Raw genomic sequence first — 18,309 nt, 5'->3', positions numbered from 1 at the left:
CTTATACCGTGGTTGTGAATTTCTTTCTTCGGTTTTGATTTTGAAAACCCACTTATTTTTAAGAATTTTCTTATTCTTAGGTTTTTCAACCAACTTAAAAGTGTTGTTCTTATGCAATGATTCAATCTCATCTTGCATAGCTTTCAACCACTCCTTTTTGTGTTCATCATCTATGGCTTCTTCATAACACTGTGGTTCTCCACTATCTGTAACCATCACATACTCGTGTGGAGGATACTTGGTAGATGGTGCTCTATCTCTAGTCGATCTTCTCAATTCAGCCGGTGGTTCATGTTGAACTTCCATTCCTTGCTCAACATCATCACCCATAGGAACATCTTCATGAGCTTCATCTTCATGATTTTGTTCTTCACCTGCATTATCATGCATAACCTTAGAAGAGATATGTGGATCTAGATCAATGAGATCATTACTATAATTCTCATGCTTCTTAACTTTCCCGAAGTCCTCAATAGTTTGATTTTCAAGAAAGACCACATCTCTACTTCTAATAATCTTCTTATCGACTGGATCCCATAACCTGTATCCGAATTTCTCATCTGCATACCCTAAAAAGATGCATTGCTTGGCTTTATCATCAAGCTTTGCTCTTTAATCTTTAGGTATATGCACAAAAGCCCTGCAACCAAACACCCTTAAGTGTTCATAACTGACTTCTTTCCCAGCCCACACTTTCTCAGCTACATCTCCATCTAATGGTGCTGAAGGTGATAAATTGATCAGATAATATGCAGTACGCATTGCCTCACCCCAGAAGCTTTTAGGCAGCTTTGCTTCTGAGAGCATACATCTGATCCTCTCCACAATAGTGCGGTTCATGCGTTCTGCTACACCATTTTGTTGTGGAGTTTTGGGAACTGTCTGTTCATGTCGAATACCATGGGTTTTGCAGTACTCTTCAAACGACCCGATGTATTCTCCCCCATTGTCAGTGCGAATGCACTTCAATGGTTTTCCTGTCTCCCGTTCTACCATGTTGTGGAAATTCTTGAAAACTGCAAGTACCTGATCTTTGGTCTTTATGGCATATGCCCAAACTTTCCTGGAAGCATCATCTATAAAAGTGACGAAATACAAAGCACCACCAAGTGTTTTGACCTTTAAAGGTCCACAAACGTCAGAATAAACGAGCTCCAAAACACTGGATTTTCTTTCAGATGCATTCCTTTGAAAGGAAACTCTATGTTGCTTTCCTACTAAACAATGAGAACAAGTGTTTAAATTTATACCTTTTACGTTCGGTAAGTCTTGTCGTTTAGCAAGGATTTGAAGTCCTTTCTCGCTCATGTGCCCGAGTCTTCTATGCCAAAGATCAGTGGAAGAATCTTTTTCAACTGCATTCAATTCTCCTTTACACAGTTTTACTTGAGTCCTGTATAAAGTACAACACTTCTTCCCTCTTGCTATCACCATTGACCCTTTTGTGAGCTTCCACTTTCCATCACCAAAGTGACTGTGGTACCCTTCATCATCTAATACTCCTGTAGAGATTAGGTTATATCGAAGATCTGGTATATGTCTCACATTCTTCAGAATCAATGTACTCCCTGTGCTCGTCTCAATTTTCACTTCTCCAATTCCTACGATTTTTGAGAAACCTAAGTTTCCCATCCTGACTTTGCCAAAGTCACCAGTTCTGTAAGATCTAAAGAAATCCTTACATGGAGTAGCATGATACGAAGCACCTGAGTCAACCAACCATGTTGTTTCTAGTTCTGACTCAGTCATACTTAAGCAAGTCTCTCCACAACCTGAGAGTAAGATAATGTCATCACCTGATGCAACTGCCGCAACATTATCTTGTTTTTCATCATCCTTTTTATTTTCCTTCTTTGGTTTCCTGCAATCACTCTTGTAATGACCCATTTTTCCACAACCAAAACATCTAACTTCTTTCTTTGGTTTTGATCTCCCCCTTGACTTATCACGGTTATGAGGTTTTCTACTTTTACCTCTCCCCCGTCTTTCTGTAACAAGTGCCTCTGAATGAGACTCGTCTGACGATGATTTCCTTCTTGTTTCTTCATTCAACAAACTACCTGTTACGTGATTCATACGCATTATGCCATCAGGAGCAGAATTGCTAAGAGACACCACCAATGTCTCCCAACTATCTGGTAAAGAATTTAGAAGAAGTAAGGCCTGCAACTCATCATCCAAAACTAACTTCATTGCAGAAAGCTGATTTACTAAACTTTTCATCTCATTCAAGTGTTGAGCAATTGAGGTTCCTTCTTTATATTGTAATTTTCCTAGCTTTCTGAACAAGTAAGCCTTTTTGGCAACTGTCTTCTGATCATACAATTCTTCTAATTTCCTCCATAGACTAAAAGCGGAAGTCTCCGTCGATACATGATGAAAAACACTGGGTTCTACCCATTGTCGAATAAATCCAACAACCTTACGATCTAATACCTTCCAGTCTTCTTCATCTATCTTCATCGGTTTTGTACCGTGATTTTCAATGGGTGCAGCTAGGTCTTTGCAGTATAACAAATCTTCCATTTTTGCTTTCCACATCAAGTAGTTTTCTCCATCTAAACTAATCATTCGATTAGTATTCACTTCCATATTTCTGAACAATAAATCCAACCTTAGCTCTGATACCACTTGTTAGGAAAAATAACCTAATTAACTTGTTCAGGAATATGAAGATAAACGATGCGAAAGTAAAAGTAGAGACACCAAGATTATTTAACGTGGCAAAAAACCCCTCCAAACTAGAAGGTAAAAAACCACGGGACCTAGTCCAGAAATCTTCCACTATAATTAAATAATGGATTACACAATTCTTCAAGATGTGTAGAAACACTCTTGGACAACTCTTCACCAAACCTATGGTGGATAAACTGAACAAAGAAACAAAGAAATAAGAATCTCTTACTCCTTAGGATTTGAACAAATCCTAGATTCCTAAAGGTTGAAGAAGATAACCACAAACTAAATTGCTTCACAAGATTAATAATCTTCTTTTCTTCAAACCAATATTCTGCTCTTTCAATCTCTCTTGAAAGAACCACTTCAGAAATCTCTCTTTCTCTGACTTCTCTTTGTTCTGGAAGTTGTTGTGTATAATCTCTTCCCTTTCATTCCCTTTTATAATGATAAATAGGGAGGTTTACCAAAAGAAATAGGAATTCCTTTTTAGGCTTGAAAAAATAGAAACTTCTATTTTTTCCCCAAACAAGGAATAAGGGAAATCCTATTCCAACTAGGAGTCCTTTTATTATAAGGAGGGACCCCAACAGTGGTGACTAGAGGTATAGGTGGTGGTGGTTGCCAGAGCAGGTGACCATGTCTTGTATTGACCCTAACACATGGGAGTCAAATCTAATTGACAAGATTTTGTATCGGTCACTCAAAATATAAATTTGTATAGAGCGCAACCAAAACAATATCATTTTCAAGAAGAGCCAAACACATACTATGCTCTCCATTACTTGCATAATTGAATACCTAAGCTCTTCAACAACAAAAATTTTGAATACCTAACTACTAGCTAAATTTATTTAATAAAATGTGCATAAATGTGTGGTTCTCTGTTTATGTTATTCTAACTATGCAAACAAGACTAATGATCAATGAAACTATAGCAAAATATTTTCTTTCTACCTCATTAACTCACTAGACTTCATTAACATCATTAGAAGATTGATATTGATGTTTTGAAAGTTGATAGCAAGCATTCAGTGAAACTTCATGAATGAGGATGACTCCTAGAAGTCGTCTAGGGAATTAGTTTAGCATGATTACTTCATGACGTTACTACCATAGTAGATATGAAGTCGAGCGATAACTAATTTAAACAGTTTCTTATGAACAAATTCACTACGAAGAAGATAGTATGAGAGGAAAAGATATGAAGTCAAGCCATAACTAATGATGAACATGATTCACTAGGAGAATTGTGTGGGAGGAAATCCCTCCTTATTATCCCTCTACTTGCGCGATCAATTGTCTGAACTATATTTTTTTGTAACTCTGTATCAACTTTTGAAAAGAAGTAGGAAATAAAATTGAACTTTATCGATAAGATTCACGATAATATTGAATTTCCTCAAAGAAACTTCATTCCTAGAGTAAACTTAACAAGTTGCTTACTTATTCATGAGTCACATAATCACAACTATATATTATGTGGGCTGAAAATTTTCACATAATCCAACCTCTCACGTTTAAAGCGTTTAGTGAGATTTTCAAATTCCCCGGGAACGTTTGTAACATGTAGTGTTATTTCACTGTGTATCTCCTTTCCTCTTTCTCTCTCTAGAAATCAATTTCCCGCGCGAAAATTTATTATTCATCAGGTAAATTTTCTTCGTTCTTTTCCTGTAATTGTTTCTTACTGTACTTTGATTGGATCGGTAAGGGTTAATTTAGTTGGACTACTCATGAAAGATTTTTCACATTATAGAACAAATTTCATCTATTATTATATATAGGCTTGCAATAAAATCGAATTCCTTAAAACCCTAATCTCGGTCTCGGTGATCTTTCGCATGCATTAGGATATTTTTCTCGTTTGAAATTCCGAAGATTAATTTGCTTCGAAATGAATCTTGTTAAGATGTAATGGTTTAGAGGATTGTGAGATTACAAGTCTAGGTCTGCATAAACAAAACCTACCCCCATTCTCTTTCTTACTGGCTGGGATTTGGGGTAGTTTTTTCTTTTTTGCAAGATTCTGGCGAAGGAAGGTAAGGGGTAGTGGGTTTCTCTGTGTTTATCATTTTTATTGAAACTTTAATGTATTAGAGGATATAGGGATAGGGAGGTTTGGTGTTTAGTAGTGTTAATGAATCAGGGTAAAGGGATTTAAATGGGACTTGGGAGGTTGTGGTAAAAGGTTTGGAGGAATAATTTCACTTTAAAGGTACCTCTGAATAAGGAGAAGCGAGGGTTAGAGGAGGATTAGATGAATTTAGTTGTTCGAGTGTCCGCATTGAGGGAGTCCAGTAAACATATATGTTACGAGATGGAGATCGAATTGTGTTGTAGAGTCTGAGACATGGAGAGAATATACAATACATGACTTACTCTCGAGGGTGCAAGTATATGTGACTTACTCTTTACGTACAGTTTTCTTTTCAACGATAAGCATTTTGTGATTACTACGGATCCATTTACAAGTATGCCTTTCTCCATCCACATGAAATGGTTAGCGCCATAGCAAGTGTCTAAGCGACCCTATGTTGTTTGCCCTTATGTACATTGTCTACTCTGAATTTGGTTAGTACAATTTCATTTAATTGTTTTCTCTATGTGGTATGTATTTGTAGTCTATTTGCATTTTGTATTGTCATTTCGCTTTATGAGGCCTATACTAATCATGGTTGGAGGACTTGGAAAGAATAGTTTTTCATGCTTCGAATAAGACTATGGGATGGTTTCTATGTTTGAGTGCATAGATTATTCAAATCAGAGTATTAATGAACATATTTTTTTCAAAAAGTAGAATCTGTAATTGCTAGATTGATGTTCCTGAAAGGAAAAAAAAGGCCGAAATATGCATGGCACTTAACCTATAAATTTTGAAATTTTGTGGGTGAAGTGATGTAATAGCAAGGATGAAACCTGTGGTTGAGATCCTATTTGAGACTCGTTATAAGTGCATCCAGGTTTCCAGGGATTGTTTTTCGACTGTGTTCTCCCATTATCAATTTATTCTATTATTATCATGTCAACAAAAAAATGCATATGGCGGAGTATCTACATTAGTACATTCTTTTCTTGAACTCCGTAGTGGGTAAAAACCGGTTTTAGTTAACAGCTGTACTAAGAAAAGTTTGGCCTGGATAATGCATAAATGAGTGGCAAGATTAATGGTGGCATTATTTCATTAGGTACTTATTTATATATTGAACTTGGTGTAAAAAATCCAAACTTCTGTAGAAAGGGAAACTCAAGTTGTTAACCATACGAAATTACGAACATTGTTTTACAGAGACTTTGAGACCCTTCCCATGAATAAGTTGAGCTGGACAGGGTCCCTGAACAAGGCTATAGTTTGTGCAAGTGAGAGAATGCAGTCCTCAGTATATGGATATTCTGAGGTAAGTCGGATGCACCATAAATTCTTGTTTGTTATTACTTAAGTATATTCAGAGTGATATAAAGAGGTGTCATTGGTTAATATGGATCTGGTTTGGGTAGTTTGAGAGATCATTTTTGTACTCCTCTAAGTTCTATGGATAAAATACTTTCATCTTCAATTTTTAAAACTTGTTTGCTTGTAGTTAGGTAAGCTAGTAAGCTACTCAAATACTCCGAGAAAGGGGAGTTACCAAAAGACGATTACTTCACTGTCAAAATCCGAGCCAGGAAGCTTCTTAATCATGTATGTACTTCTGTAACTTGACTGTGAAACTTATATAACTGTTGAAGTCCCTGTTTTTAATTTATTTAATCTTCGGCCTCCTGTTTCATATATGCCGTGACATTGTCATCTCATACAAAATGATGAACTCTAAAACCCATTTGCGTCATGTTTTTTTGGTCTCTAGAACTCATGTCATGGCTGGCTGACCATTTGCTCATCAAGAGGTTGTGGACTAGGAGTAAGATGGTTGTTATAGATGGGCTTGGGGATTTGATCAAACTTAGCTTTCTCATCTAAAGGCAAAGTCATCATGTGTCTGTTAATACTAAAAGTTGGGCTTGGCACTCCGTCAAGCCCAACCCCCTACCTGGGTTATTGCTGAGTCACTCCACACTTTACTTATACTTATGAGCTTATATAAACATAACTATGTAAGAAGTACAAAATAAAATGATGAATAAATAAATAAAAGGAAAGGGCTCAGCCGACTCCTTCAAACCCAGTTAAAACTCAGGCTATTTCCGACTGGCCCGACTACATAGGTTTATTAAAACTGTTTTTTGACTACAGACACCATCAAACTTTCTTGTAAAGATGACAGGTACATGGGAGGTGGAAACTGAGGCCTGAGAGAATTATGTTCAGATACGCGGGGGATACAGGTTAATTTGATCTTCCTGCAACATCAATTATATATTTTTTTCTACTTTCCCATCTTTGGCTTCTTCTCGTTGCCCACTTTATGATTATCTTTTTTTTTTCGAGGGTTTGGAAGTCTTGCCCTTGATTTTCGCAAGCCTTGTTTCTTGTTGAAAATCCAAACCCAACTGTTATTCCTGCAAACAAAATTCCAAAAACAGCCCATGTTTGGTACGTGAAGTCATTTTTACTTAAATTGACAATTTTTAAGTCAGTTTTGTTTCTCATGGAATGAAAACGAATTTATTTTTCAGAATTTCATAATAGAGAATGGTATTTGACTTGTTTTAAGCAAGGGCTGTGAATGTGGATTTAATTAAGAGTCCACCAGACAAGGGACTGGATCTTCAAAATAAAAATGTCAGACACTCCTCATGTTACTTGAGCATTCCATTTCGTCATTTTCTTGCAACATATCATTGAGTTTATAATTTTCTTTGGTGGAGTTTTGTTCTGGGTCTTACTGAAAGCACTATATACATTTTTTATATTGATTCTTAAATCACTGAGATATTCAGAATATAGTTGATGAAAGTATCTGATCAAATCTGAGTAACAAACTATGTGAAAGAAACATTTCCTAATTATATGTACATTATACGATAGGAAAATTCTATTTGGCTCGACAATAAATGGCCGGAGAAGGCCAAATTGCTGACGCCATGTAACAATTTTGCCTTCTCGGGCCATTTCGGGCAAGGTTTGTCGGGCCAAGTATCATTGTTGTATACGATATCATAAGAAAACTAATGTCTCCGATCTAAACTACGAAAAATCATTTGCTCGATATTTTCTTTGTTTTATTACTACTTCAAAACTTTTGAACTTTTTTTGCACTTTAAAACTAAATAATTAAAAAGTAAATAAATACTATATTATGCACTGTATCCTAGATTTATGGATCATAAGACAGTACTAGAAGTAGACCTAAGCAATCATGCTACAAGTGAGAGATACTTAGTTAATGCAGTGTTCATTTTAATAATTCCAGTGGCATTAAAAAAATGTGTCAAAGATTTACATATTCTCTACAATACTATCAGATGTACTGTATCAAATAATAAAATAAACAAATGAATAATTGGGGGAGTTTGAAGAGCAAAATCAAGAAGAGAAGGCTTAGAAGCCAGCTGATATATCACATGGGAAGTTTGTAGTAGATGTTGAGACATTTACCATCACCTTCCCATGTGATCCCACAAACCCATTATCATACCCTACATATCTATCTATCTATCTATATATATTTATGTATATATTGTGCCAGAAGAATTCTGTACTTGAGGGTAGTTATGATGGGGAAAATTAAAAATTTCTGGTTACAGTGCTTGGTTGATAGGGCACATATAAACCCAGAACGTTAGCTGTTTTAATGTCATGGATTTATGTGAAAACGGAAAAATGACAGGTTTAAACCTATATATTAGTTGTTTTGCTTTCTTGACAAGTCATATGTGAGCGAATGAAAGTGTTCATAGAGATTAACTCTTTTAAACATCTAAACCAAATGAACTTGGTCCCTGACGGAAGTGAAGCGAATCCAAGTGAAAGAACTTCTTTGGATTAATGGAATTTGTTATACTGAAATAAGTATAAAAACATGTGGTCATCAAGGATCTGGTTTGAATACTAGCAAATTTTGGTAATATTTAGATTTAGAGTCAATTTTGTTTCAATAATAAAACTAAATCGCTAGAGGGCCCACTTTTTGCGGATCTCTTTTTCTTAATCAATTCGCACGTGGAAAGGTCATGTTTTGATACGATCTCATCATCGTGCCATTACATTTCATGTGATAATTGATTCTCACACACCTTAGTATTTATGCTAATTAATCATATAATTTGGAACAACTAAAAGAAATTAATTTAAGTACATCAAAAGTCAAAACCACATATCAAAGTAATTTAACACTTGAAATCTCTTATGAAGGATTTTGAATAACTAGCACAGAATAAAATTTACAACCTTGGGCAGATCAATTTATATTATCTCTATCTTAATCTCGTATTAATGCTCTTTGAAATCAACATAATCTCCATGTAACTATTCATCTAACCTTAATATATTATTGAAAAATTGGAGCCTTGAAGTAATTAATAAACTATTTTGATCACATCACCTCTACAATACAAATACATTTCTCACCTTGAATACTTCATTTTAGTTCTTTAATAGTATTCTATATATCTTTACACTCCTGTTACACTTTGGTGAGACACTTAGCCACTTGGGAGGTACTAGAATCAATTGACTCATATTTAGCTCATTATTATAATATTAAAGCAATATCTCCTCATTATTTAAGCTTCGATGGAAAGAAGTGTTTAATTTTTATGATTAACAGTAGCTAGTTATTTTTTAATAGTGATTTTCTGTTAGGATACACACTGACACTGAATATTTAGCTATATATTGCTGTCATGTTTGATGTCTCAAAATAGTAGTATATTAGAGTGAAATCAAATCTTTTATTTTTCACAACTTAGTGAAGCTTCTACTCTCACCACTCTTTTGTTTCTACTCTCACTCTTTAGGGCCTTCCTCCATCTGTCTCTAGATAGAGATAGCTATAAGTTTCAATCTCTCTCTCCAAGATTTGAATGGAAATGAAGTGTGATAAGTCCATTTCAATGTTTCTTTTTCTTGTTGTTTCTCTGTACATGGAATTCTAATCTGTCAGTTCCATTTCTACTTTGTTTTTTCAAAAACTAAAAAACTGTTCTTTGATCTCTTTTTCTCATCCAATTTTTTATTTAAATCCTTAAATTCTGTAGATAATTAATGGCTCCAACTTCCTTTGTAGTCAAAATGGAGAATCCAAAAAACTTCTCAGTTGTACAAATCAAATCTCCTGATTCATCACCAGTTCTTCAAGATAAAGAAAAATCAAAGAACAGTAAGCAACTGTCATGGGTTTTTCTTCTTAAAGCTTATAAGTTCATTTCTTTTCTTTCATTGGTCACTACTAGTTTTAAGTTCATTGTTGCTAAGATTAAGAAGAGAGCTGCAAATTCACCAAAGGAAGAAGAAGATGATTACCAAAACAAAGGAAGATTATTTAGAATTATCAGAGCTTTTCTTGCTATTGCAATAGCAACTTTAGTTTTGGAAATCATTGCCCATTTAAATCACTGGAATCTAAGTTTAATTCAACCTTTAGAAATTCAGGGTCTTCTACATTATTCTTATCTATCTTGGTTATCATTCAGAGCTGATTATATTGCTCCTTCAATAATCATGCTTTCAAAATTCTGTACTGTTTTATTCTTGATCCAATCAGTTGATAGATTAGTTTTATGTATTGGGTGTTTTTGGATTAAGTTTAAGAACATAAAGCCAACGATAGAAGGCGAGCCATATACAGATGATTCGTCGAGTTACCCAATGGTTCTTGTTCAGATTCCGATGTGCAACGAAAAAGAGGTAAGTAAACTGTATTTTAAAAAAATTCTTAATTGGATTATGTTCTGTTCCAAGTTTTATGTTATGATATATTAATTAGAGTAACAGTTATTAATGACAGTGTTAGCTACTTATTGAGTTTCTAGTGACTTTTAACTTCAAGTAAAAGTCAAGTTGTTTTTTTATTCTGTGTGCTGAACCTAATATTATATTTGAAAAAGTTCAGTAATTAAGTTATGTTGGGTAGAATATTGATTAATCAATAGCAGATAGGGGCGAGCCTGATAACCCGCTACCCGATCTATTCGACCTGCGTCTAAGAGTCAGCGATCCCGTGGCTCAACATGGGGAATACCCGTCTAGCACGATGCTTTTAACGGGTGAAGCTCCGGTTCAAGAGCTTATTACTCTGAAGCGATGTCTAGGAACCTAAATATTTATCTCAATTCAACCACTAATTTCTTGTAGGCCTCCTCACCTTCATCTCCCACCTAAAACCCACTTCCTACCTTATATGTGTATCTTAGTTTATTTGACAAATGTTCAGACCTAATTCCAAGATCCCCGATCCTTGGTCGGCCCCAAGCCCGTTTTGTCTAGAAGACAAACAGCGTGGCCGGGTTTTAGGAATAGAAATTCTTTCTTGCCCTCCCCTATCATGTCCAAGAGCTCTAATTTACTACTAGTTTAATAGGCCCAGTGTCAAGGAGTCTATAAGTGGCCACAGGTACCCAATCTTGCCCGACTCACACCTCTAAGCTGGCTATTTGGTAAGGTCTAGATGAATTAAACAAAGTTTCTTCTTTTCCTTTTTGAACTTCCTATTCTTCGTTATTTAGAGATGCAGTTTCTGTATTTACATTTGTTTTGTAATTTTGTGATTGTATTTCATAATCTGATTGGAAAAATATTCAATTGATGTTAAGGTATATGCACAATCAATCGGTGCTGCTTGTGAGTTGGATTGGCCAAAAGACAGAATCCTAATTCAGGTTTTAGACGACTCAAGTGACGAAAGCTGCCAAGTATTAATCCGGAATGAGGTTTCTTTTTGGAACCAGAAAGGAGTAAACATAATTTACAGACATCGATTTATTAGAACCGGTTACAAAGCTGGAAACCTGGGCTCTGCCATGACTTGTGATTATGTTAAAGACTACGAGTTTGTTGCTATCTTTGATGCCGATTTTCAGCCCAACCCAGACTTCCTTAGAAAAACAGTTCCCCATTTTAAGGTAGAATCTCCTCCTCATACTACATCTATATTCAATTTAGATAGATTATGGAGACTTGTTTTCTCCGTGGGCTCTGCTACCTGTGTTGGGCAATCTCGGGCATTTCACACCCGAAAAACTAACTCAAGAGGTGAGGCTCCTCTTATTTGTGAAGAAGTCACCTCATACTCCTTGCAGGATTATCCAACACTAAATCGCATTTTTGACAAATAGAATCTGTCCTGTCCCTACTGACCTTATCTTTTGTTGTGTCAACTTCAAAGTTTTAAAGAGTTATGTTTATGATTTGAGTTCATGTTATGTTGATGTTAACAGGGGAATCCTGAACTAGGTCTAGTTCAAGCTAGATGGTCATTTGTGAACCAAGACGAGAACTTGCTTACAAGATTACAAAATATAAATTTATGTTTCCATTTTGAGGTGGAACAACAAGTTAATGGTGTCTTCTTGAACTTCTTTGGGTTCAACGGGACGGCTGGTGTTTGGAGAATTAAAGCTCTAGAAGACTCTGGAGGATGGTTAGAGCGAACAACTGTCGAGGACATGGATATTGCAGTTCGAGCACACTTAAATGGATGGAAATTTATCTTTCTTAATGATGTTAGAGTGATTTGTGAATTACCCGAGTCTCATGAAGCATATAAGAAACAACAACACCGATGGCATTCAGGTCCAATGCAGCTCTTTCGATTATGTCTCCCGAGTATCATCACTTCAAAGGTTTGTGATTTGTCTCAAGTTCTTATTTATAGCGTTACATCTTGTTTTTGTTAGATTCATGACGTATGAATCTATGTTGTTTAGGGCGTGAGGCGAGGCGAGGCGACAGACCAATCGCCTCGCCTTAGCGCGCTTAGGCGTGCTTAAGCGACCGCCTCAGACGAAGTAAGAAATTAAGTATAGTGTATACTGTAAAAGAAGAAGAAGAAAACAAGTACTATTAAAGTATTAATGAAGTCCCAAAGTGTTAATGAAGTAGTAAACTACTGATTCTGTATACTATATTACTATGAAAGACTTCAAGTGTTAAAGTCTCAAAGTATTAATGAAGTAATAATGAACAAAACAACTACTATTAGTGAAGTAATAAATATAGTTTATACTGTAAAAGAAGAAGAAGAAAGTAAAAGAAGAACAAAAACAGATTCTGTTTGAGAAAGAAAGAAGTGAAGGTTAGAGAGAGAAAGTGAAGTAGAATTATTTAAGGAGAAGAAAAATACAATACAGAAAGAAGAAAACAAAAGTCGACACCCGAGGAAACCAGGGCTCGCTTCCCCGAGGCGACTAAAGGCGCTCGCCTAAGCGTCTCAAGTCGACACCCGGGGAAATCAGGGGAAATCGCCTCTAAAAGAGGCGACACCCTTGTTTACCCATCGCTTTTGGCGCTTAGGCGCGGCGCGGCGCGCGGGGAAGCGTCGCCTTTGACAACATAGGTATGAATTGACATTAAAAATCTTTGAATGTTATTGCAGATATCGATATGGAAGAAGGCTAATATGATATTCTTGTTTTTCCTTTTGAGGAAACTTATACTTCCGTTCTACTCGTTCACATTGTTCTGCATTATTCTACCATTAACAATGTTCGTTCCTGAAGCCGAATTACCTATTTGGGTAATCTGTTACATACCCATTTTCATGTCATTTCTAAACATTCTTCCATCACCAAAATCTTTTCCATTCTTGATACCTTACTTATTGTTCGAAAACACCATGTCTGTAACAAAATTCAATGCCATGATCTCTGGGTTATTTCAATTAGGAAGTTCTTATGAATGGGTAGTAACTAAAAAGAGTGGAAGATTGTCAGAACCTGATCTAGTATCGATGGTAGACGATATGGAATTCAAGTCATCAAACCAACAAAAACTTCAGAGAAGAGCTTCTGAATCAGGTTTGGAAATCTTGAAAAAACTTCAAAAACATGAAGAAGTTCCAGTGATAAAGAAGAAGAGAAATAGACTGTATAGGAAAGAACTTGGGCTTGCTTTTCTTTTACTAACGGCAGCCGTGAGAAGTTTATTATCAGCCCATGGTGTTCATTTCTATTTCTTGTTGTTTCAAGGGCTCTCATTTCTTGTTGTTGGACTAGACTTGATCGGAGAACAAGTGAACTAAGTTTGAAGGAGATTAAAACCATAAGAGTTTGTAGTTATACTTTAATTTCGGGATTTTTTATTAAGTATTTGTAATTGTTTCAAATTAGATTATTTTAACTACATCTTGAGATATTAATGGTACTTGGTCCACCAAGAAATGGGCCATATGGCCCGACCAAGCAAAAATTGTTGATATCATGTGTAAATTTGTTTGGCAGGCCATGTTGCATTGTTATAAGTTGTGAGTTAAATTCGCGGGTAGGCTGTGAATTTTACACCCAAGTGAGTTGTACTGTTTTTCATAATCTTGCCCTCCATTTTCGACGTGACAGGCTCCTTGGTCAAATTCTGAAAGACGACCAATACAAAATTTGTTCTAACATCCAAACATATTTTAAGATTAGCAACTATTTTTGCTAAAGTCTGGAATCTAGAAAAGGAATGGAAGTTCTATATGCACCTCCAAGTATCGTTACAGACGCCCTTCTTCATATTTTAACCCCTAAAATAAATGACAGATGCCTCCAAGAACATCAAGTTATAATTTGGTCGTTTTTGAGGCTGCTCAATTTACAATGTGCCCTAGTTTTAGTTTGTTAGGTTTATATTTAATCAGATTTTTACTATACCTGCAAGTAACTTGTGCATTTCAAGTACAATTGTGTTGTTTGTTGCATAGTGGTGATGTTGAAATATGTAGTGTCAGGCCACCTATTGGACTTGATTGATTTGACAATGGTCCAAGGATTGTTATCACAAAAACAATTATTGAGTCAAGAACGACAATTGGATTTCGTTTTCAAGGTGACAAGTAGAGAAAATGTATAGAGACAATGCCCAAATACTATGTGTTGCATTGCTGACATATCCCTTATCGTATTGTCAAGAAAAGCTCGAATGAGCTTAAATACTTATACCCAAGTGGTGAAAACTGATACAGGTGGGTAGAGAGAGAAACCGGGAGCGTGAGACAACTCTATATTAGAAACTTGGCATAATAGTCATGTAATTTTGGAGAAGAGGCGTTTCCACATAAAAGAGGTTTACCAGATTCTCCAAATGTATGACAAATTCATCACTTCTTTTCTTTTGTGTAGTTTCTAGATTTATGAATTATGCCACCAAAGATAAACAATTCTGATAGGGTATTGTCGTAGTCTCTAGTTTATAGTGTAGACCTTATATAGTTATGAGGTGTGTATTTCATTATATAGTTCACTCTCTTCTATATAGTTTAACATCATGAGATTTGATGCTTCATTTAATTTAAATTTTGGAGCAAAAATCCACCATAGGATATAATATAAGGTAATAAAACTAGAAAGATTTTAGGTGAAATGGGAACTTGAACCAAACTTTTAAAGGGATTTGTACTAGTTATCTAATATATATACATTGGTCTCTAAATTAAGGCTTCTTATTAAAGCCTATAGTTGTGGAATTTTGGGGATATCACCTCTACATATCATTCTCAAAAAATGGGGATCTTGCTAATGCTAATTTCTATACATTCTTTCTCCTTCTTTCAAGTTTGCTTGTTTGACTCCCAACATTTCCCCCAAAAATAAATTCATTTTCGATCTATATATCCACGTTGAAACGAACCAATAACCCATTTTGAAGCTCCACTATTTTCTAACAAGAGTAGACATTATAGGACAAAATATGTTCGATCGGATTCCACTATCAAACTCTAGGACTAATGCCCAGATTTGCGATCTCCAAAGATTAATTTCTTTTAGTTTAGTTCTTCGTGTAGGATCATTCTCACACTATCTTTACGTATAATTTATTTGAAAACATTGCAAGTCTACTTTAACACATTGTGGTCCATCTTATGTTAGCTTGAGTTTGGTACCCCTCTCTAGTCCATCACTCCCCTCATCACTCATCAGTAGGTAGAGAAATGTTTTTTGGGTGAATGTGATAACACTATTTTTCAGGATTATAAACCATGTGGTTGAGAATCAATTTGGTCGGATTTGAAGGACAAATTTTGTCAACCGAAATTCACTCGCTCAAAATTTTATATGATGAGATAGATCCGTTTCACACATTCTAATGTCTTTTTTGATACCTTCAATTTTGCCCTAATTCATTTAGAACTATTATCGTTTTCCTTTTGTCACAATAATTTGTCAATTGGATATGTTTTATTACAAACCCTCTATAACACATTTTTTTCACGTCGATCCTTTTACTATTGCAGTAATTCTGGAATTAATCGTCTTAACAAAAGACTGTTAATTGGTGGTCAAAATAAGGTTTCCCGTTGTATGAACATAAGTTAGAGTTGAAATAAAGGATGATGTTAAATTTGGTTGATTATCTCCAACAAATTGTGATAAATATCAAAGAAAAATTTAATAAACACGTGGTATAGAAGAATAGTAATCTAACTAAAGTATTCAATAATCTCTCGAAGGTCGATTAGGGACTCATAATTATTTTTTTGTTGAAATGTGAAATACCATTAAACAACAAGAGTATTATTACAATACATGTTTACTAAAAAGTAAGAAACAATTTTCTAAGTCTTCGATCTATTCTTCTTACGCACCCATTTTGCTAGCTTGTCAGCTTGGATATTTAGGGACTCGTAGTTTGATTAACATTTTCAAGAAGGTATCCAAACGCCTAATGTATCCCATTTGGGCCATAATGCAATATCACTAGGTACTTCATATTTTTTGAAAAGACTTGTAAAAGGTATCACAATATGAAAGAAGGAAAATAATAATATAAAATATTATTGTATTTCAATAATTCATCAATGCAAAGATGCAAGGAAGTCAACATCAAACACTTGAAGGGGGCCTCTCTCATGAACAATAAAGTACTTCTTACTCTACTCCATTGCTTCACAACTGGATCTAATTCCTCAATTTAGGGCATTATTTATTCAATATATGGTATATCTTAACCTTTTTATATGAATTCTTTCATTCTCTAGTATCTTATATGATATTAAGACCTCATATTAATTGTCCAAAGAGATAGACCAATAGAGTTTTTTTTTTTTTTTTTTGTTGAAAGGGACAATAGAGTTATCATTTGAAATAATAATCCTGTAACATAAGTAATCATTGAGTAAAGACCTATACTTAAAATTATTAAGAGGAGTTGTAGTTAATTACTACTAATTCTTACATTTCACTCAGTTATTGAGATAAAGCGGGCACCCAAAAATAACATTTAGGGTCCATTATATTTAGTTGGTTACAAGTCATCCGACTATTTTCACCATTTGTGTATGTTTGTAGAACCCACAAACTTTAGAGACTATATGTTTTCATTGTATTAAAAGAGAGAAAGCGACAAGCACATTCAATTCTTACTATTTTCTTCCCGTTCTTCCTCCTACTTTTTTTGATTAAAATTATTGAATTTTCTTCTTCCATATCTCATCATTGCCTACATTTTTACAGTATGGTTCCAAAAAGTGATAGAGTAGATTTATGAAAATTATATTTTTAGATCTTGATTTCACATTGCCCAAAAGAGAAAATGTTACCATTAATATACACCGATCCACAATTTTCTTTTATCTTTTTTTTTTTTACCGAGTTTTGATATATTTCAATTTGTGGATTAAGAAGTGTTTAGATTTTTACTGTTAACTCAAAAAAATAAACATTCGTAACCATTTAATATGGTGTAATGTTTGAATTAATGTCTATTCTTAGTCCCTCATTTTGAGTAGATGAGTAAGAGAACAATGAAAAAAATGTTACTAGAATTTAGTGTTTTTTAAGGACAGCGACTTAGTTGATTGCATCTACATGAGTCTTATTAGTATAAACAAGTTATCGACACTAATCTTCCTATGCTATGGTTTACGTTGATAGATATCTTTAAAAAAACAAAACTTGATTCATTTTATGAATGAGAAATAAAATTTTGGAGAAGAAAAGAAGGAAAAAAGAAAAGACCTTTCTTTATACCCTTAGTCTTTTTTTTTTTTTTGTGTTGAGAGTTTATACCCTTAGTTTGAGTGATAATGTGAAAATGTGGCAAAGCCTTGAATTGGGGGAAGTTTCTAACATAAATACAAATGGACCTACCTACTCTAAAATAATTGACACAAAAAATAAATTTTGATTGAGACAAATATGGGACAGCTCACTAAATAAAATAAACCTTGATTGATTTTGAACTAATTTATAATAACCCAAATGAATGAAATGTTATAGTACTAAACTATGATTGCGTGTTTGATTAACCAAGACTTAAATTTTATGTCCACTCACTATCATATTTGTTCTATGTCTTTGTTTTTTTGCACCTTGTGTTACTAGTATGGTTCACTTTTTTTTTGTTGAGATTAGTATAGTTCACTTTGATATATTGATTGTATTTCAAATCGTTTCTAATTTAACAATGTTATGTTTAATAGTATCTGATGAGATGTTGATTTACAATCAGACAAAATTTATAAGACATGTAGAATGTAACATGGCAAAAATTCTTTGGACTGACTTTTCGGTTTACATCTGAAATATTATTTGGTAAATTATATTTTCTTTCTCATT

The 18,309-nt window shown here is 34.6% G+C and overlaps 1 protein-coding gene across 5 annotated transcripts; it reads left to right on the top strand.

The window, feature by feature from the left end:
• Positions 1-4,061: 4,061 nt before the first annotated feature.
• Positions 4,062-13,883, top strand: LOC147553235 (xyloglucan glycosyltransferase 4-like). 5 transcript variants are annotated; one of them, XM_086672201.1, is made up of 8 exons: positions 4,095-4,328; positions 5,966-6,074; positions 6,258-6,358; positions 6,942-7,002; positions 9,817-10,465; positions 11,371-11,679; positions 11,995-12,399; positions 13,152-13,883. In XM_086672201.1, the coding sequence occupies exons 5-8, from the start codon at positions 9,824-9,826 to the stop codon at positions 13,794-13,796; spliced, it is 2,001 nt and encodes a 666-aa protein (XP_086528327.1). In that variant the 5' UTR covers positions 4,095-4,328; positions 5,966-6,074; positions 6,258-6,358; positions 6,942-7,002; positions 9,817-9,823; the 3' UTR covers positions 13,797-13,883. The 5 variants fall into 5 exon arrangements, with proteins under 5 accessions (XP_086528325.1, XP_086528326.1, XP_086528327.1 ...); XM_086672198.1 differs by having other exon boundaries at positions 4,150-4,328; positions 6,935-7,002; positions 9,846-10,465; XM_086672199.1 differs by lacking the exon at positions 5,966-6,074 and having other exon boundaries at positions 4,062-4,328; positions 6,935-7,002; positions 9,846-10,465.
• Positions 13,884-18,309: the final 4,426 nt, after the last annotated feature.

Source organism: Eschscholzia californica, unplaced genomic scaffold (assembly GCF_041429995.1).
Source record: "Eschscholzia californica isolate CP2 unplaced genomic scaffold, dmEscCali1.0.p SCAF_3, whole genome shotgun sequence".
Classification (NCBI taxonomy): domain Eukaryota; kingdom Viridiplantae; phylum Streptophyta; class Magnoliopsida; order Ranunculales; family Papaveraceae; genus Eschscholzia; species Eschscholzia californica.
This window is presented reverse-complemented; position numbering and strand designations above follow the sequence as displayed.